The sequence below is a fragment of the Schistocerca serialis genome, chromosome 2 (genome assembly GCF_023864345.2).
Source record: "Schistocerca serialis cubense isolate TAMUIC-IGC-003099 chromosome 2, iqSchSeri2.2, whole genome shotgun sequence".
NCBI classification, from domain to species: Eukaryota; Metazoa; Arthropoda; class Insecta; order Orthoptera; family Acrididae; genus Schistocerca; species Schistocerca serialis.
Genome location: NC_064639.1, coordinates 854,053,689 through 854,076,374, shown reverse-complemented (window position 1 = coordinate 854,076,374; position 22,686 = coordinate 854,053,689). Strand labels below are relative to the sequence as shown.

At 40.8% G+C, this 22,686-nt stretch overlaps 1 protein-coding gene across 1 annotated transcript in view; it reads left to right on the top strand.

Annotated features, from left to right (window-relative positions):
- Nucleotides 1–22,686, top strand: part of LOC126456465 (odorant receptor Or2-like) — a 99,155-nt gene that overhangs the window by 62,974 nt on the left and 13,495 nt on the right. The window contains exon 4 of the mRNA XM_050092216.1: nucleotides 13,313–13,468. Coding sequence (XP_049948173.1) covers nucleotides 13,313–13,468 — 156 coding nt within the window. The remainder of the gene's footprint in view (nucleotides 1–13,312; nucleotides 13,469–22,686) is intronic.

The window sequence follows — 22,686 nt, the reverse complement described above, 5'->3', positions numbered from 1 at the left end:
TTTTCAAAGCTGCTCACCATCATTGAAAAATATATTTTCCGGCAAGATACAAACATGAACCAGTCCACAAACCCAGAGATAGGCACATATATTTTACAAAAAGTTCCGTAATAGCAAAAACTTCAAGTGTGTAACTTGTTTTTACTGTCACACATAGATTGGCAGTCATATTAAGATTTTTGGCCGCTGGAGAAACGTTACAGTCGTTGGCCTCTGCAACAAAAAATACCATAAAATACAGGGGCGTAGCGAGCGCCGTATCAATGATACGGCCGGCCAGTGTGGCCACGCGGTTAAAGGCGCTTCAGTCTGGAACCGCGCGACCGCTACGTCGCAGGTTCGAATCCTACCTCGGGCATGGATGTGTGTGATGTCCTTAGGTTAGTTAGGTTTAAGTAGTTCTAAGTTCTAGGGGACTGATGACCTCAGATGTTAAGTCCCATAGTGCTCAGAGCCATTTGAACCATTTTTTTGATCAATGATACGGGGTCCCCGAGCTACATGCGTTTATTTCAGTCTGTGCACGCAGTTCATGACGTTCAAACATTGTAAATCTAGTGATTATTTGTTTGTTAGTAAGTTTAATTGTGAAAGAAATGAGTGAAAGAAAGATTACCCCGGTGGAGATATTAAAAGTTGAAATAAACAGAAGTAGGAAGTTATACGGAAATTGCCCAAAATTTCTTCATTTTTTCAGCAAGCAGATTCTGTGAGTGATTTATTTTGTAATGGCAAGCACTAAAAACTTATCTGTCTCTACGGAAAAAAATACTTCTTGTTTATACACTGAAGAGCCAAAGAAACTGATATAGGCACGCATGTACAAATAAAGAGATATGTAAACAAGTAGAATACGGCGCTGCGGTCGGCAACGCCTATATAAGACAATGTGTCTGGCGCACTTGTTACATCGGTTACTGCTGCTACAATGGCAGGTTATGAAGGTTTAAGTGAGGTTGAACGTGGTGTTACAGTCGGTGCACGAGCGATGGGACACATCATGTCCGAGACAGCGATGAAGTGGGGATTTTGCCGTACGACCATTTCACGAGTGTACTGTGAATCTCAAATCCGGTAAAACATCAAATCTCCGACATCGCCGCGGCCGGAAAAAGATACTGCAAGAGCGACACCAACGACGGCTGACGAGAATCGTTCAACGTGACGAAAGTGCAAGCTTTCAGCAAATTGCTGCAGATTTCAATGCTGGGCCATCAACAAGTGTCAATGTGTGAACCGTTCAACGAAACATCATCGATACGGGCTTTCGGAGTCGAAGGCCCACTTGTGTACCATTGATGACTGCACGACACAAAGCGTTACGCCTCGACTAGGCCCGTCCACACCGACATTGGACTGTTGACGACTGGAAACATGTTGCCTGGTTGTACGAGTCTCGTTTGAAATTGTATAGAGTGGTTGGACGTGTACAAGTGTGGAGACAATCTCTTGAATCCAAGGACCCTGAATCAGCAGGGGACTGTTCAAGCTGGTGCAGGCTCTGTAATGGTATGGTGTGTGTGCAGTTGCAGTGATATGGGACCCCTGATACGTCTAGATACGACTCTGACAGGTGACAAGTACGTAAACAACCTGTCTCATCGCCTGCATCCATTCACGTCCATTGTGCATTACGACTAACTTGGGCAATTCCAGCAGGACCATGAGACACCCCACACGTCCAGAATTGCTACAGAGTGGCTCCAGAAACACTCTTCTCAGCTTAAAGACTTCCGCTAGCCACCAAACTCCCCAGACATGAACATTACTGAGGATATCTGGAATGCCTTGCAACGTGCTGTTCTGAAGAGATCTTCACCACCTTGTACTCTTACGGATTTATGAAGAGGATTCATGGTGTCAGTTCTCTCCAGCACTACTTCAGACATTATTCGAGTCCATGCCACGTTGTGCTGCGGCACTTCTACGTGCTCACGGGGTCCTACGTGGCATTAGACAGGTGTACCAGTTTCTTTAGCTCTTCAGTGTAATTTAGGTCACGTTATGCAGCATTGTACGCTGTGTAACGTAGGACTCATAAGTATCATCACACGTCGTCGCGGAAATGTACAACATACATAATTTTATTTGAATTATGGTAAAAAGCCATAGGGTTAGATTAAGGGTGCACATAAGATGCATATCGCTCGAGAGCAGCGGCATATGAAAAGTTGCATCTTGGTCTATTATCTAGTCGAACAAATTACACTAAGTAAATTCATGCGAGCAGCGCGTTCGCTAGATTTATACACACGCAGTACACACCTTTATAAGAAAACACATTCCATAATTTTATATACACAAGTTTTCGCACATTAGGTGTATGTTCATGGATGTTCAATTTTACCTGTTTCGTGCAGTGTATTAATTAAATAAATTTATCATAGACAGTTAACAAGATGCTGATACATTAAATTTATTTATAATAGTGAGCTTATATCATGAACAGATCTACATCTACATCCATACTCCGCAAGCCACCTGACGGTGTGTGGCGGAGGGTACCTTGAGTACCTCTATCGGAACCCTTCTATTCCAGTCTCGTAATGTTCGTGGAAAGAAAGATTGTCGGTATGCCTCTGTATGGGCTCTAATCTTTCTGATTTTATCCTCATGGTCTCTTCGCGACACATACGTAGGAGGTAGCAATATACTGCAAGACTCCTCGGTGAAGGTATGTTCTCGAAACTTCAACAAAAGCCCGTACCGAGCTACTGAGCGTCTCTCTTGTAGAGTCTTCCACTGGAGTTTATCTATCATCTCCGTAATGCTTTCGTGATTACTAAATGATCCTGTAACGAAGCACGCTGCTCTCCGTTGGATCTTCTCTATCTCTTCTATCAACCCTATCTGGTACAACCCCACACCGGTGAGCAGTATTTAAGCAATGGGCGACCAAGTGTACTGTAACCTACTTCCTTTGTTTTAGGATTGCATTTCCTTAAGATTCTTTCAATGAATCTTTCTGGCATCTGCTTTACTGACGATCAACTTCATATGATCATTCCATTTTAAATCACTCCTAATGCGTACTCCCAGATAATTTATGGAATTAACTGCTTCCAGTTGCTGACCTGCTATATTGTAGCTAAATGATAAAGGATCTTTCTTTCTATGTATTCGCAGCACATTACACTTGTCTACATTGAGATTCAGTTTCCATCTCTCCACCCAACAAGTCTTAGAGTGGAAAGGGCGATGAAAAATAGAATCAATGAACGTATATTTTATTAGGTACACATTTAATTTAAAAAATTTTAATCAGTATAGTACGGCATTACTGTTTAAACTCGTTAGCGCAAAATCGCTCCAGAAGAACTCGTGGTTAATGCGAAAAAAGTTTGGTCCAGTCAGGAATACATTAGTTCTAATAGAAAATTTTGTCAGTTAACTTTTTTTTCAGTCCCAAGAGCAATTAAATTTCATTTTAATACAAACTTCCAATGTTACAGTAATTTTTTCCAAAATAAATGCAAGAAATGTAACTACATAGCTAACTACCCATTGTTGACTCGTTTCTAACGTATTGTAGGTCGGGAGCCACGATTACCATCGTGTACGGTACATTTAACCATAGAGTAAATATCTCTGGAGTGAGCACTCACATGCGCAGAACAGATTTTGTGTTGTCAACATACATTGCCGGCCTGGTCACGTGATTTCGGGACGTCGTGTGTTTGTTCGTATAGCGCCCTGTATATTTAGAATGTCACTACATCCCTAGTACAGACGGATTCTTTTCGTACGTGTCGTGGATTATTTATATATGTTGCGAAGACATTTTAACAGCATCCATTTGATACCGGGAATAAACCAGCTACGTAACTTTTAAGGGCAAGTGATATTACATTCAGCTTCTTTGCGATAGGTGTCATAGTTCAGATGCAATCGATTTTTGGTAGTTTTTGTTATGATACCGCATTTTATAGTATTACAGAGCCTGAAGTACATTTTTGCAGTGATAGTCCTGCAAAACGACTTGACAGTACGTTAGTACTTTCGCAAGTGTCCGAAAAACACCGAATTTACCACACATTAGCGATCATATCCCTGCTAATTCGTCCTTTTTTCTTGTATTTCTGCGTATTTATTTTCTCGTTTTTGCGACCTAAAGCACAATTTTTCTTACTGGTGGCACTTTGAGGTATTTATTTAACGCATTTTAAGTACTTGCTCCCAGTTCATTAAATAAATAGTAGAGGAGTAATCTATATACATAATTGACAAGTCACTGATAAATGCATGGAGGATAGTATTTACTGAAACAACTAACCTTTCCCTTTCCTGTTCCACTAGCAAATTTACGAGAGGAAGCAATTGTTTGTAAGCTTTTGTACGAGCCGTAATATCTATTATATAGCCATAAAATCGTTGAAAAATAGGTCTACAGAATCAAGTCTTAATTATAATGCGTCTCGAAATTTTTAAACGTATACAGTGTCTCTTACTAAAATGAAAACTATAATTAGAGCTATATGGAATGTACCCATGAAAAGTTACTATCCCACCTTTCACATATTTTTCTTTCCATCCGTAGCAACAACGTAATTCACCATCGCTATTACACTATCAACAAACCGTGAAACACAACAAAAACTCTTGGTATTATAAACTTCAAACGCTGCAGAAAGCACCCAGGCACAGCGAAGTCCCGAGATCACGTGACAATCCTGGTTTAATGTTGACAACATGCCCAGAACCAACGAGTTAAAATTTCATAGAGTGGCTATAGGTCCGCCATGTTTGAAGCAAATTGAAGTTCTGGCCGCCATGTTTTCTTTAGTCAAGGCAATCGTCTGCTGTGTCCCGTCCCCTTGTAACTGCGTTTGACTTACTTGAAATAGCCCATACTAGCTTTATTTTTTCTAAAACAAGCAATAGACAGCAGTGATTTCAGTGTACACTGACAGCAAAAAGGGATGTTTTTGTCGAAATATGGCTAAACTTTTCGATGTAGATAACACTACAAGACAACTCAAATAAGTCTGTCCATCCACTATAACGTTACTTGTTGCCCATAAATTAATACAATTAGAGCAGGTACCACCAGAATATTACGGTGAAACTTCTAAACATGCTGTGGTTAACTATTAGAAACAGTAACGGGCGCAGAAATGCGATATTTTTGTCGCTATGCCTTGGCAGAATAAAAGTGTAGGGTCAGGGCAAATTTCCTTATTTGCTGAGAATAATGGCATACTTTAGCACTGCACTGAAGTTCCAATAGCTCCTTCAACAAACCAACTACATGTTCACTGTTTAACATATCAGAAACTGAACTACACAGCCTTCTTCTCAAACCAGCAACTAAAGTCTGTAACTGCACTATTCTTCTTTTGTGTCGTACACTAAGTTGCTTCATTTGCTTTATCCGCTTCTTTAGTCGCACATCCTCTACTTGTACTCTGTTATATTGTGTTTTCAACTTCTTAGGGCTTGGTAGACAGTAATTGTGGTCAGCAGAAACAGATGTGGGTCCGACAGGCACTGAAAAAATGCAGTTACATCATAAGTTTATAACAGAGTTACACCATAAGATTATAATAGAAAGTATGTAATTCAAAGTAATAAGAACACGGAGTAAAATTAAATTATTGACTTACTTTGTGCTAATGATGTCACTGTAACAGCACTATCTTGCAAATTGTCGAAAGATCGCTTTCTGGGTTGTGGTCGTAATACTTTATCTTGCTTTTGTAAATGTGGTGGAAAGTTAAAGATAGTAGGTCCTGCTTTTGACAAAAGGCGCCTCTGGACATTTGTGTGGTACATATATTTCTCTTCAAAATGAGCTGAACAGAGGTAACTGGCTGTAGTAGGAAACCAGTTTTCTCGCTTCATATTTATAACCCATCTATTTGTAATTTCCTTATCTTTTAAAGGAAATCTGTAATCAACGATAAATAAATTACTTTCCTGCATTTGTCTTAAGCATAATTACAGTGCCAATGCAAATGACTCTTTAATAAACATTAAAAAAACGTGTGTCGTATTTCGGTACTAATATACTTACTTATAATATGAAATATTTGTTGTTTTATCGCTGCGATTTGTGCAGTTGAACGCTGAACACACTGCAGGTATGTTGACTTTATATTTTGTAACAAAAAAGTCAACTAGAAAAGTTAAATATTGCAGTAATATCACAACAGCTGACACACTTCCAACACAAACAACAGTAACGCTTTCCTAATGTTTTGACTAAGGAGAACATGGCGGCCGAGTTAGCGTTGGTTGCCGCTAGGAGCGCTGTAACTAGTATCTCAGCAATGAGTTAAAATTTCATAGAGTGGCTGAGATACTGAGATGCTATAAATATTTGTTTCTAATCTTAATGCGCCTTGGAAAACATCATAGGTCAATATGCTTCAGTAGTATTTATTACAACTTTCATTTGCCACTAATTGAGAGTATGAAAAAATACATCTACATCTATATCCATACTCTGCAAGCCACCTGACGGTGTGTGGCAGAGGGTACCAAAGAAAAGAAAGGCACATCTTATATCGAAGAAGGACAGGAACACCACAATATATGCACAGAAGTAATACTTTGCAAAAGTGTAACGTGAACGAACAGTAACATCATTAGATATACGTCAAACTCACAGAGGATTAAGAATGGGAAGAGCACAAATACAAAGAGGTCAGTCAACGCACATTGCAGTTTTGCAGCTATTGCAAATTGATGTTCGTGTGGATTGTTTTTTGCAAACACATTGCTAATACTCGTTCCAGCCACTATCTTACTCACATTTTGACTATCCCGTTATGTTCTGAAGGAATCTCGCCCGTGATACTTAGAACTTTTCGTACTGCTTTGAGACATTAGCAAAAAAATGGTTCAAATGGCTCTGAGCACTATGGGACTTAACTTCTGAGGTCATCAGTCCCCTAGAACTTAGAACTACGTAGACCTAAGTAACCTAAGGACATCACACACATCCATGCCCGAGGTAGGATTCGAACCTGCGACCGTAGCGGTCGCACAGTTCCAGATGGTAGCGCCTAGAACCGCTCGGCCACTCCGGCCGGCAGACATTAGCAAGTCTATGCAACGATCATTTGGTTTGTGCTGCAGTATCATTTACGCCGTGTATGTTTTATTGTTGTTCTTATGGCTTTGTTGAGCGGTAAGATGAACTTCCAATATTACTAGATGGGAGAGAGAAGTTTTCCTGGCACATTATCTATTACTTTTTTAACGCCTCAAGCGCACGTAACAGGATCGTGTAAGTTTAATGAGTACCGTATTTGAAATATCATTCTTCTCTTACTCATGAAATGTCTGTGTCAAAACCGGCTTACTTTAATGACATATTCTTTACAAACGAATATCAATGACTCTGCAAAGAAAGTGCTTCCACTTGTATTCGTCGAATCTCCACCATAGCAGTCGTGCGACACGACAGGAAAATGGTGTGTGTGTGTGTGTGTGTGTGTGTGTGTGTGTGTGTGTGTGTGTGTTGCTTGCTCTGAATAAGATGGCGCAAATTACTTCTATTTATTTCACTCGTTCCATCTCAACGTTGTTCATCCGCCTTATACACCCCCCTCCCCCCATCCCCCACACAGCAGCGAACAACCTATAAAATATGGTTTGCATTGACATTGCTCATCATCAAGGCGGCCTGTGAAACAATTTGGATTCGCTGGGCCTGGTGTAAAGATTAATTTAAAAAATTAAAGATTTGTTTCATTAACATTTTCAACCCTACAGTTTTGAATAATTTTCTCAATATTAATTTTACTTCATTTTATCTTTATATTCATCTGGAACACCTGAGGAATTTCGTAAAATATCTTCGTCAGATAGAAGAAATTTTGGTGACAGCCTTACTGAATGCGAACGAAAAATAATTTTTAAATTGGACCCATTTAAACCACAATGACCGTTTCCAAACGATCCAGAAGCAGAGTGATGTTTTTCATCCTATCATTACTCATATTTCAAAACCGATGGTAAAAAATGTTATTCTAATATTTTAAACAAACTATATTGTCACTTCCATTGGTTGTTTGGAGATGGTCAAAGCAAAAAATACTCCTCCACATGGATTAACAGTGTTTCAGTTAGAAGCAATTTTGCATCTGACCACGAAAACTCACAACAGCATATTTTGCTGCTCTATCTTTTAATACTTGTTTACAAGGTAATGCCATCGATACTTTACTGCAAAGTGTAATCAATAGTAAAATTACTTTCTGGCGAGATGTATTGCATTATGTTATTAATATCATGATTACATTGGCTATATGCAATTTACCTTGAAATTTCATGTCAATTTTACGTTTACTGTCGAATTATGATCCTATATTAAAAGAACTTATTTTAAAGCCAAAAGGTGAAACAAATTATTTAAGTCCCATGATTCAAAATGAGATTGTTAAGGTACTTGCTGCCACAGTTAGAGAAAATACTGTTTTAGAAATTAAGAAAGCTCCACTTCTGGTGATTATTTTGGATACAACTCAAGACCTGTCAAAAACCGACCAACTATCTATAGTCTTCGATATGTCTCAATAGCAGAAAATGTGATTGAGTGCCTAAAGAAATAAAAATATCTGAGTCCTTGTTGGGATTTACGTCAGTAGCTGATTGTAATGTAGAATGGCTTAAAACTGAAATTTTTAATTCTATAACAGAATATGGAATTGATCTGTCCAAATGTAGGGCGCAGGGTGACAATCATGGAGGTAGAATAACTTTATAAACGAACATGCGCCAAATGCCGATTATATTCATTGCGCGGCACTCATTAAATTTAATTTTAAACGATACTGCCAAACGTGTTCCTGAAGTGTCATATTTTTTCGATAATTTGGGAAAAATGTATACCCTTTTTGGCAATAGTCTAAAACGCTGGTCATTGGTGAGTAGCGATAAATATTTAAAATATAAAAGTAAGCTAAGAATGTCTGCCCTTTTACTTTATCAGTTATAAAGAAACATTATTCATTAATAATGAAAACTTTGCACCAGATAAATTTAATTTTCACTAAAAAAAAAAAGCGGCGTGAAAAACGTCAAAGTATAATTAATATTTTAGAGAACTACGATTTTCTAGTGCTTGTAACCTTTTCTAATTGATAATTTGAAATTATTGATCCTGTTTCTAAGGATCTACAACATGAAAATAATGACATACAGAAAACCAGTATTTCACTAAGTAATGTTTTGAATATACTGAGCGAAATAAGAAATCAGAATTCATTACATGGTTTGCTAGACGAGTCCAGAGACCTAGTAAAAGAGTGGGGGTAACAACTGTTTTCAAAAATAAAAGGTGGAAGATGACGAACCAATATCTTGAGGAGTTATCACAAGATGAGAGAATTTCAGACCTGGAATCGTAATACAAAGTCAATGTGTGCTGTTGCTGTTTATATACATTAATTTCTCAAACTAAATAAAAATTTCAAAGTCTCTGTGACCTTAACAATACATTCGAGGTGTTACAACCAGAGAAACTCTTATCATTTTCAAGTGAATTAATAAAAAAGAAAGTGGGAAAACTGAATGCTACACACAGTAAAGACATGTCTTTTGATCTGTATGAACAATTAATTTCTTTGAAAATGTGCTTAAAAACTGAAATTTAGAAAATCTATTCCATTAAGGAACTCACAGAATTATTATTGATTAAATTGAATAACATTTTGTCCAGGTTTCCTGAGGTAATAACAGCATGTTTCCTATTTTTGATTCTTGCTATAACAACTGCAACAGCTGAAAGAAGTTTTTAGAAATTAAAACATAAAAAACTGTCTTAGGACTCATATGAGCCAAGAATGGCTTTCAGACTGGTCAGTGCTGTCTATAAGGCAGAAAATCTCGAAAAACTAAAATCGTCTTCACCTAAGGATGACTTAAAAAGAAATTTGCCGAAAAAAAAGTGAGGAAAATATGATACAGGGCCCATCTAAGGCAAGCTACTCCACTGATCAAATACAATATTTATAAAACTTCCTGGCAGATTAAAACTGTGTGCCCGACCGAGACTCGAACCCGGGACCTTTGCCTTTCGCGGGCAAGTGCTCTACCATCTGAGCTACCAAAGCAAGACTCACACCCCGTCCTCACAGCTGTACTTCTCAACTCAGATGGTAGAGCACTTGCCCGCGAAAGGCAAAGGTCCCGAGTTCGAGTCTCGGTCGGGCACACAGTTTTAATCTTCCAGGAAGTTTCATATCAGCACACACTCCCTGCAGAGTGAAAATCTCATTCTGGAAACAATATTTATAATAAATATCATCGACTTTTTAGATAACACTTTTGTTAAATGAATAATAAACACCCAAAACCGTCGTATGTCGAGAACTCGGCGACACTTTCAGCTGTACTACAGATTCCACATGCCAAAAGAGGTTCCCTATATGGCATAACCGGTACAGTGTATAAAGACTATATCTACAATTGTCATTGTTTGATACTATTTAATATGCAAATTGTACAGAAAAACAAGGGCCTCTGATAGATCATCATTGTACTGTAGCACTGAAATGGTGTACTTTCATAGCACACACGTTATAACACTAAAAACATCAACTACTGGGAGCCTTTATCTACCGATATGTAGTTTCCCGTCACTTTGTTGTATAAATTTTCACTCGCCGCTTCCGTCTATATACCAAAAATCATTTTGTAGTAAATCGTAGCTAAAACGACGTATTTTAGAGATCATCAGTTTTATGAGGCTTTGAAACAACTTATATTCGTACTGTGTACTTTATGAGAAAGAAGACCTACCAAATGCGATGTTTAGCGCCATACAATATGGCGACTCCTCTGTAACACAAAAATAAGTCGTATCTCATGTCTGCCCATGAACAAATGGTGCTCATGTAAGCCGCCTAAAGTCCCCCCTTGACCACATCTAATGCAAAAGACCCAGTCTATTTGCTTTGCTTGGGCTGGAGATAGTGTGTAACGTTTAAATTTTGACCCCGTACTGTCGGATATCTACGCATACGCCCATTCTTCCGACAGGTATACAAATGGTCACTAGGCCAAGGGATATCCAAAACAAGTAACCCCTTATCTCGTGTAATCAACAAAACCGATATATGACCCCTGAAAAATCGAATTTTCGAGTGCAGCTTTCTGGAACATATACGTACCATGCACTGTCTTGCAGTGACAGATATTAATGCAATTTCATTAAAAAATGTAAAAGGCTTTGAGATGCAGTGTAGCAGAAAATAAAACTATTCTGTAAGATTTTTCAAATAATTTCTCACGTCTTTCCTGACACAAAATCCACAGTACACTGATCAAGCGAGAAAAACTAATCTACTAGTGGAAACTAAAATGCACAGTTTTCCGTAAAATTTTCTGGTTGTAGAGGGGCCGTAGTATATGAAGTTCTTATAAGGCACCTATGTTCAGATATGTACCTCTGGTATGTAGAACCTGGTATGCACGCAGCGGAGCTCTGACCTGTGTGCTGTAGGAGCGCATGGCATGGGCAATGACTCGACTAATTGTGCTTGGATTCTCTTCTATGTGACGATGGACATCCTCTTCTAAGTTGAGAGTTCAGCATGCCCCTGAAATACCACTACCAACCCTCCAATTTCAAACATACCAATTTCTCGCAGCCATTGCATTTTGATGAAGATGTTATGTGACGTTATAATTACTACGAAGACTGACAGCAGCACCCCTTTTCTCAGCTTATGTGCGTACCATGAAGTGGAAGATTGAAAGTGATCTGATCGAACAAATTTATTTTATACCCCAACGTTACTTTTCAGACATGTATTCCTTGTCAAAACTTTATCTACTAAGTACCCTCTATGACCTTGAAAAGCGTGTGATAGGAATTTTGAATCATCCAGTAGATTGAAGCCATGGATGCTGCTCAGGTCAGATCTGAGAAAACATGAAGTCTTCTTGTAACAGATGTTGAGAATAACTTTGTGCAACTTCATCAGAAAAGTCGATGCCATGCCATTGAAAACATGATGATATTCCTGTGTCCCGTGTTATCATTAGGCTCACCACTGTCTGTGCACCTCTGTCTGCAACGTCAAGGGAAGGTACAAAATGGTTTCTGGGCTGACAGCCTTGGGGCTCTAGTTCATGTCGCCTTTTCCGTGTGGATACTTATCCATTTCCTGATAATCTTGCACAGCTGAGCGAATGATGTCCCAGTCCTCTCAGGCGTTAGTCGCTCGAGTCCACTGAGATCCTGCATGGTGTTGAGTATGGTTCTGCTGACCCCACTGTCTTGTTATCCAGAACGAGTACGAACAGCAGTATCACAGAACGATAAACTGCATTCTCATAGATCATGGTCTTGTCGCTGTTGGATTTTGACACTTGCTAGCAAACATCTCTCCTCCTTACATGAGGTATAGCACAATCTCCTGATCAACAACCAATATTGAAATGCGATTTCTGAACGAGAATTGAGCTCTGTAAGCTTTCTTAGTATACAGAAAGTATACAGAGTTATGTGTGGTTCTGCTGAAATGCTAATCATTTGCATATCCAAGCACGTAAGTACATCTCATGCCAGTTTAATGTTCGTTGCAAGCAGCCTTCATGATGTTGCTGTTTGAACAGTCAGCAGTGTGTAAGGAAAATAAAATATGTATCAGCAAAAATAATGGAAAAAGAAGCAGTTCCAGCTGGATTGGTTAAAGCATGAAAGTCAATGTACATAGGAAGCATAAAATCTCTGACTTTCGTGAATCTTTGGTTTATAATAGAGATGTCTAATTCTAAAAATAAACGCAAATGCTGCAGTTAAGTACTGTATTTGTCACTGATAAATTATTTAATAAAATTATGATCATTTAATTAGTTCCCATAGTGGTGCTTATTTGATGACTACGAAAATTATTTCCTATGTAGGCTTAAATAATCGAACATTACAAAATATAGCTGCGCAATATGAGGCTAAGAGAAATCTGTTCACTAAAAGTTTTAGTCTTCTATCCACCAGTTCTGTCAATAATTGTAAGAGAAGCTGTAGCACTGACACGTAGGAAAGGGAAAAAAGATGGGTGTGGCAAGAGCTTTGCTGTAGTACATCCCGGACACAATGTAATCACATACATCAGCGAGTAGACCGCTTGAGCTCTATTTCATGTCCACAGGTAGTAATTGTGGTTTGTGACTGACCCTACAGTTCACATTGTACAAGAAAAAGTTCAGAGCACAGATGTCTTAAGATAGTTTCATGACAATGTGCCACAGGATTATGTAGTTGCTAATTTGGCTGGAGAATCTTATAGAAAACATTCATTTGTGTACTTTTGGTGCCTCCAACTGCCCCCTTTACTGTTTGCACCTGTGCCTGCAGGAGGAGTTGCTGTCGGTGTCTGGCTATGGCAGTGCGTGGGTGGGTGCAAGCAGGCGTATCAGCGTGGTGCTCCATATCCTAATGTGCAACGCACAGAAGCCACTACGACTCACCGCGGGGAAGTTCTACCCTGTCAACCGTGACACATTTGTCACAGTAAGTGCAAGCCAGCTGTGCATATCAATGTGGCATCTAGCACCTAGTAACATTTGGATGCACAAGGAGATTAGATTCACAAAAATGTGTTTCTGTCATCAAAGTGAAGGTTGATTTGGACACTATGGAGCACTATTGGGCACAGTTCTATTGGAGGTCTTATCCTTCTTGTACTCTGACTTTGGAATTGGCACAGCCATCCAGGTGTACGGAAGCCACAGATTCACATGGACTCTGAACCACGACTAAACTCAGCATTTTAATATTAACCAACATTCACAGAGATGAAAGAAATAAGTAACAGATAAAAATTCTATGATTGAGGACCACTCGCAACAATAATCCATTACTTTTGCATGTGTCTACATTTCTTTCGGACTGTTACTTATTTACACATTTACCTAATTAGATATTTTTGGAAGAAGATTTTTTAGCATTTTTTTCTTTTATGTTTATTATGTAATTAAAAAATCCTCAGCATCCATAAAATAGATTTAATTTTTGATGCAAAGGACTAAAATCTTTCAGGCAGATTAAGTTTAGAATGGCAATTTCTTTGTAATCAATTCTTTTTACAAGTATTGTCCTCTTTTTTAACTTCCTCCGATATAAACAGGTATCCTTCACAAATAAAATGGTGGTCTGATATGTTGATAATGTTGCATTGTTTACACACACTGAAGTGCTAACACACAAAGATCACCTGCATATTAGCATGTCGGTACACCTTTGGTATGCAGTGGTTAAAACCATGCAAATTCGGTGCCTAACACATCTTGAGTTCACTATCATACTTCTCTAACTATTGCAACATAATTATGGCCTTATGTCACAGGCCATTAAAATTCTCCATCAGTGAAGACGTCAAGCATGAAGGCTTGGAACAACTGCTCCACAATAATGTTTATGTGGTTCACAGTTTCCTCCCATTACTACCACAGGATCCATGAAGTCCAGATTGATGTCCCCCAAAACATAATACTGCACCCACTGGCACAGCTCTGTTCCACAGTGCACGTTTCGAGTAGTCATTTCCCTGGTTGACAAGATATCTGGACATGGCCATTGACCTGGTGCACCAAAAAATGTGACTCATCTGACTAGCAACACATTTCCATTCAACCACAGTCCAATGTCAATGACTCAGTGCCCACTGCAATCATAATTAACTATCTCATTGGGTCAACATAGGTAGATGTAGGGGTTGTCTGCTGCAGAGACCCTTGTTCAACAATATGGGCTGATCACTGTGCCCCAAAATGCTTGTGCCTGTACCAGTACTGTATTTTGTTGTCAGATCTGCCACAGATCACTGCCTATCCTCCTTTACAGAGTGGGCAGCCTCCACATTCTGTGATGAGAGTTGGACATCCAACACCTTGTCACCCACTCATGGTTTCACTATCCTTCAATCACTTTCCAAAGATGTTCATGACAGTAGCACACGAACAGCTGACCAATTGTGCTGTTTCTGAGAATCTTGATTCCTGATAGTGGGCTGTAACATTCTTCCCCCTGTCAAAGTTGCTTACATCAATGGATTTCCCATTTGCAGCTCGTATTGTCACTAGAACGGTCTTTCCCCACCTGTCTCTGCTCCACTGCTGGAAAAAAGAAAAACAGTACACCCTTCTAGAGGTTTCCAAACCATTAAGATTTATTGTTGCAAAAGTGCTTATGGAGGGACATGAAATGATTACATATACAGATCAAAAGCACACATACAGATCAAAAGCACAAGCGATTCTGAGGTACCAGTTATTGACATTTGCTAAAACACCCACATTATTATGTGATGTAGCCTCCATGTGCAGCAATGTTGGCACTGACTCTGGCATCCAGTTGATCATATGGACTGTGAATACTGTCCTGAGATATGTCATGCCATATCTGCTCAACCTGTTTACATAGAGCTGTCGGTTGACAAGTCGCACGAGTCACTTCTCGTTCTATCATATCCCACATGTGATCGAATGGAGATTCGATTTCATTACTAAAGACCACAGTGCACTGCTCCATCTTCAAAGTGATCCTTTGATGGTGCCAGGTGAACCATGCATGTCAACACCATCGCATGAGTGGAACATGGGCTAGAGGTGTATGCACCCATGGTCCAAATACTAATAACCAGTTTGCAACAGTTTGTGTTCACACATCTGGGCTCACAAGCCCTCTTATCTGTGCTGTGATAGCTGTATGATCTCCCATTGCTCCCTTTACAATAAGACGATCCTTGTGAGCATCTGTGCTGCGTTAATGTCCAGAACTTCTTCTACGGGTGTCAGAATGTTCATGTGGCCATTCATATCGGCATCATTGCATGACTGACACAGCACTTACATCTTGTGTGGCAATTCTCCAAAAGGACCATCCTGCCACTAAGAAGGGCACAATTTGACCCCTTTCAAATTAGCTCTGTTGGCTCTAGGAAGCACATGTGCTTCTCAGTAGTATGTCTGCCTGCTTTCTTCACACATTTGCACCACACTGAGCCTTGTGGCCATGAGCATTTCCTATTAAAGGGTAGACACAGATGGCGATATGGTTGCTATGCCAGTACACTATCTGTCAGCAGATGATGTTGAAACCATTATCGTGATGTCTTCTATCTCTCGATCCCGCAGGTGTCATCATCTTTCCTGGTTTATAAATTTTTTTTCTGGCAGTGTACTTTCCTTACAGCATCATGAGTCTGCAACACCCTCAGCTCACATTCAGTCTCACAGTGAGCAGCATTTGTAATCTTTTGGCTCATCTGTATATTTGTATCACTTAATTACATGTAATTTTTCATTTGGTACTAATAAAATTTTCCACTCTTTGATACCACTTCACTTGAATGTCTGTAGTTAAAACTTTTTTATTCACATTTTCCAGTTCTATTTAGCTGCCTTAGTGCCACTCCATTCTTACTTTCTTTTGTTTACAATTATATTTGTGCACGTCCTTAGGCTTTTCCCATTTAGAATACTTTCCTTTTAACTCAGTTCTAGATAGAAGCACCTTATGTATTTTAACTTAGGGTCTACCCTGTCAATATTAGTGAGACGTCAGGGTTGCCACAAGTTTCACCAAATGAAGTTCCCTGATATTTCCCTGATTCCCAGATAAGTTTTAGCATTTTTCCCTGACTAATTTTGAGATCTCAATGGTAAGTAAAGACATAAGTTGACAAAAACTGTAAGGACTTCCTTATCTCTCCCTCGTTTTGTTTTGTTTTAGGGCGCTAAAACAACCCACCAGGAATCCACATAAACATCACAGTCGCTCCAGCAAGGGTGAGCAAGTGAAAGCTTTCCTGGACCCATTGCACTAAGGGATGGACAGTGTACAATGCACAGAGGCTTTGAAGGGCGCTGAGAGAGAGTGAGCAGATGACACAATTGAAAAGCCTGTGTCGCCGGATGTACTCCGTGGCCTGATACAGGGCAAAGAGCTCTGCTGTAAATACCGAGCAGTGTGCCGAAAGCCGATACCAAAAAACGTCGTCGCCATTGATGAAGGCACACCCGACACAACAGTCAGTCTGAGAGCTGTCAGTGTCCACAAAGGTACTATCGCAAAGTTCTGTGCTAAGGTCGTGAAACTGAAGGCAAAAGGACGAGGCTGGTGTAGTGTCCTTAGGAAGCAGTTGAACGCCAAGGGTGAACATGGGCCACCGCGTGAAACCAATGTGGTGAAGGGTTCGTACCCACAAAGGAGTCATTGAAGAAGGAGGCATAGTATGGCATACCATACCATACCAGCTGGGCATGAGTCATATGTTCCATCACCTTGCAAACACAGCTGGTGAGAGGTGGCACGGTGGCTAGAAGGAAGCTGTTCGTTCTTACCGGGCTTAGGTATGGGTATGACAGTGGCTAACGTGCCCTCTTCCCAGATGTGGTTGTACATATTAAGCAGAATGTGCTTGCCCACAAGAAAAAGGTACTGCAACATCTGAACGTGATCAACGTCTGGCCCTGGGGCAGAGGATCAGGATGAAGTGAGAGCACGATCTAGCTCCCTCATAGTAAAGATGGCATTGTAACACTCGTGTTTGTCAAAGGTCGCCAGGGAAGAGTAAAGCCTCCAGTCAGTCTTATTAAGCTGCCATTTTGGTGTGTGCGGTAGTGGGGTAGGAGTCAGCAGATGGATAACACATGGGAAATGGTCGCTCGAGTAGGTGTCAGGAAGAACAGACTACTAGAGAGATGAGCAAGATGTGCAGCGCACAAGGATAGGTCCAAATGAGAATAGGTGTGTGAAGAGTCTGAAAGGAATGTGGGTTCTCCTGTGTTAAGGCAGAAAATATAAAGTTGATTAAGAAAGTCAGCCAAGAGGGCACCTCTCGGACAAGTTCCAGGAATGGTGAGCATTAAAGTCAGTGAGGAGCAGAAATGGGTGAGGTAGCTGTCCAATAAGCTGGAGGACGTCAGCCCTGGTGACATCGGATGACAGAGGAATGTAAATGGTACAAAGGGAAAAGGTCAAGTGATGAAGGAAAAGGCGAACTTGAAAACGGGTAGTCATGGAGATGGATTGACTGTGAACGTCATCCTGTATGAGCAGCACTGCTCCCCCATGAGATGGAATGTCGACCTCAGGTGGAAGGTTAGAACGGACCAGGAATAAATGCGAAAGCTCAAAGCGGTCATGAAGACACTATTTTGTTTCCTGAAGGCAGAGTACAAGTGGACGCTTTGATTCAAACAGCCATAAATCCTCTTCATTGGATCAAAGGCCGCAAAAGTTTCATTGGAGGAGAGTCATGATGAGGAAAAAATGAAGGGGTGTCATGTCGGCAGCTGCCGAGTGCCACTCTGCGAAGACTCGCTGCTACAGGGCACAGAGGCAGGAGGATCCTGCTCCATGAGGTCCACTGAAGTGTCAGCTTTCTTCTGCTGTCGGCCTACGGAGTCCAATGCAGAAAAATGGTTGGTGGTGCGCACAGGCGACAGGGAGGACGGCCAGATGAAGGTATCATGTGGCGACACAGTCGAAGAGAATCTTTGAGTTGGCAAAGGCGAAGACCATTTGCCTTTTTGGAACTTCTTCAAGCCTTTCCAATTAGCACAGGAAGACTCAAGTGTTGGTTGGCTGGAGGAATGTAGGAATTCTGTACTGGAATACTCCTTCTGTCCTTCCTGGCCTGTCAGTTGTGTAGCTATTGACTTTGCCTCATGAAGCAAGAGTTTGATGGCTTGTTCTACAGCTGGAAGAGGGGACTGTGATGCTACTATAACACTGGGCGATTTCACAACCTCAGAGCTGAATTTGAAGTTGCATGTCTGCATGGCCATGTCCTTCATGGAGCGAGATGTAACAAGAACAGTACTATACATGCCAGACAGTACAATGCAAAGTTTGTGACTAGCTAATAACTTGCAAGCGACAGGGTAAGGAACTTTTTTCTTTATGCAGATCTCCTGGACAGCCTGCTCATTGAGATACATGGGACAATCTCGAGAGGAGGTGGCATGGTCGCCATTGCAGATGATACAGCAGGAGGAAGTAAGTGGATAATCGCCCTCGTGTGCATCCCTACCACAGGGTCCCATTTGGCCTGGTTTTTATAAGACATTTGAGTGTGGTTGAAACGATGACATTGATGGCAATGCATTGGGTTCAGAATGTATGGTCGGACTGTGAGAACCTCATAGGCTGCTTTGATCTTGGATGGAAGCATCTCCATCACACGTAAGAAAAAGAGAGAGTCTGGGCACTAAGGATGCATGTACCTTCTTCATCACCCGGTGGATGGCAATAATACCCTGATCAGAGAGGTATGTTTGGATTTCGGCCTCAGTCAGACCATTGAGCAGCCTAGTGTAAATAACACCACAGGAGGAATTCAGAGTTCTGTGGGTCTCGACACGAACAGGACAGCTGTGGAGAAGTGAAGCGGCAAGCAATTGTTGTGCTTGAGAATCAGAAGTAGTCTCCAAAAGCAAAGTGCCCTTCCATAAACGAGAGCAGGATTTCACAGGGCCGTCAATTGAAACAATACCTTTCTGAATAATAAATGGATGTACCATTACAAAGGACTGACCATCTTCAGTTCATGAAACCACGAGGAACTGTGGGGCAGCTGGGAGGGTCTTTGAATCTTTAGCCTCTTTCCGTCTACATTTTGTAGATGTTGATTGTAAAGATAATTTGCTCATTGTGAGAAAATCTCTCATGATTGTCAGAATCTCCGACGGCACACTCCTTCCAATTGGGGGTCCCCTTCACAACAGGGTGCACCCGCCTTAGGTGATTGTTCACACCTCAGGTCACACCTCCCAAACACCTGATAGACAGACCAGTCAGCAGTTTTGGAAGGTAACAGCTCAGGCAATCTCCCTTCCCTGGGCCTGGTCTGTATCAGGGAATATATGTGATCCTTACCTGTCAACACAGGACTGGGAATTACATGTTACTCGTCACCTGTTGCATGTCAGATGTGTGGGCCCGCTTTCAGGCACGCACAGGGAGGAAGAAGAAAAAAGAGAAGCCTCAAACGCCAAAGCAGAGGAAGGGTAGGAGAAGGTGAATGAAGAAAGGAAACAGGAATGAAAAAGTGGTGAGACTGTTCTTATGTCAGCTATAGACAATGCAGAACATTCCCAAAAACACCCCAGACATGTTCCCCAAGGGATGGGGAAAAGAATAGCAAGAGGATAGACACGCAGCATGAAAGGGAAAAGATGTTGCAAAGGCAGGGCCCCCATGGTAGATTTCTCCCCATGTGACCAAAAATCTTAAGTACTAACATCAAAATCTTTTGTGATGAACTATTTTTAGATGGATAAAGCAAGGCAAATGTTATGCATTTCATTAAGAAAACTGTTATTTTATTTCAATAAAACGAAACACATTAGTGACATTTGTCATGCATTTCCTTTGAGTCGGAAGACAGATTTAAAATATCTTCACTGATTTCAGAAACAACCTCAGAAAAAGCAGGACTCTTGAAATAAGTGTTCAAGGCAGGGAAGAATTGTGCACATCAGCACTGTACGTGACCACCAATAAAATGTTAGTTCTACTGTGTTTGTTATTGTCAGTTATTAGTCACTGTGTTATATCTTTTATTTTACAGGTATTGTGTGATTTTTCTTTCGACACAAATATGGGTACATAGCATGCAAACTGCCAGGGAATGCCACAATTTTTGGAAATTTGTGGGACCAAACTGCTGAGGTCATTGGTCCCTAAGCTTACACACTACTTAATCTTAACTTAAACTAACTTACGCTATGGACAACACACACAGCCATGCCCGAGAGAGGACTCGAACCTCTAACGGCGGGAGTAACAAGGAACGGCGGGAGTCACAAGGAACGGCGGGAGTCACAAGAACCGTGAGAAGGCATCTCAGACCAAGCGCCACTGCCACAATAATCTTCTTCTTATCGTCCATTCTTTCTAATATATAATTTATTTTCTAAGTGCCAAAATATACTAGGATAAATAAAATGTCTGTGAAATGCTGCACTGTGCAATGTACTTACAGTGAGACAGTTGCAATTCCTGAAATCCATCGCCTGTGGCCTCTGGGCTGCCAAGGAGCACCGCAGTCCTGGGTCCTTGGATAAACCACAAAAATCCGCCGCATTATGCCAGACTCAAATAGACCCGGACTGCAGGCAGATTGGTGAAACTAGATCCAATGGGCAGGGCTTGCACATTAGTGGGAAATGAAGGCCTTCAGTACAGGCCCGATCCGTTAGAGATACCCAGAGAAATGGCCTGCGGTTTTGGCCCATCATGGAAGTCCACTCGTGGCCAGCTATTCACATGTCACAGACACCATGTTGATGAAATGAGACCATGTTGATCAATCTGTGCAACAGATAAACTGCGCATATCCTCTGAGAACCAATACAAATGAGGATAGGTATCAATTCACCATAAAGATGATCGCTGAGCCACAGAGATGCACGTAGAAAACAATCACACTCTCACAACTAAATTTTCTGCCATAGCCTTTGTCAGAGGGCAACGGCCTTGCCACAGTGGATACAGCAGTTCCTGTGAGATCACCGAAGTAAGCGCTGTCGGCACTTGGGTGGGTGACCATCCAGGCCGCCACACGCTTTTGCCATTTTTCAGGGTGCACTCAGACTCGTGATGCCAATTGAGGAGCTACTCGATCGAATAGTAGTGGCTTTGGTCAAGAATACCATCTTATGACCGGGAGAGCGGTGTGCTGACCCCACGCCCCTCCTATCCACATCCTCTACCGAGGATGACACGGTGGTCGGATGGTCTCGGTAGGCCACTCGTGGCCTGAAGATGGAGAGCCTTTGTCAGAAAACAAGAGCATACACACAGTCACTCAGACACAACTCACAGATAACAATCATCTATGACTTCTGTGTCAACAATCTCTGACAGCAGCACTGACTGCAAGCTGAGGGAACTGGTAGGAAGACAGAAGCAGTAAGAATGAGGGAGTAGGGAAGTGGCACACATACTCAGCTGCACCCACCCAGTGACGACACATGAGACATCTCAGTAAACAAACCATTTATATCTGCTGACACAAAAACGAGATTTTTTCGTGTTTTTTTCAAATTTTCCTGATATTTCGTTGACATGTTTGAAATCCCTGATTTCCAGACCTTGTGGCAACTGTGGATGTTGTGTACTTTCTGGATTTAATTTGTTCATCAGTTTAGAAGTTATAGTATCTGGGTAGTTCTCACTAATTTCAGGCACCTCTTAAGGAACAATGCCACATTTTCCCGCCATATATCAGTTTAAAAGTATCACCTGTGTTCTAATTTCCACATTATTCCAGTGGAAAATCTGAAATACTTCCTTGCCATATGTATTTTTAAATTATACTCACAAAGTTTTTGAATATTTCTTTAGGAATAGGCAGAATTTGTCTTAAATATATGGTTTTCGATAAAATTGCACAATTTGTAACTTTAACTTTTTGTATAATATTCAAGGATTTGTTTTGATTTAATTTTGTTGCACCTCTAACTTTCTCCCATTGGAAGATATTGTTCTAAGTGGGCATCTGAAGAAAGTCACAGCCTAGACGATGTGGTAGTCCCCAGCATTCACCTAATCCAGTTGAATGTTGTTGAGACCATTGGAATTCAAAAACCTTGAGCTACACATAGGACACAAATACGGGACATTAATATGAAAAGAAATGTATCAAATTATGATGGATTGATGGCACAGAACGAATAACATAGTATTCATTATGATCCTCACACCTTTATTTTAGCAAG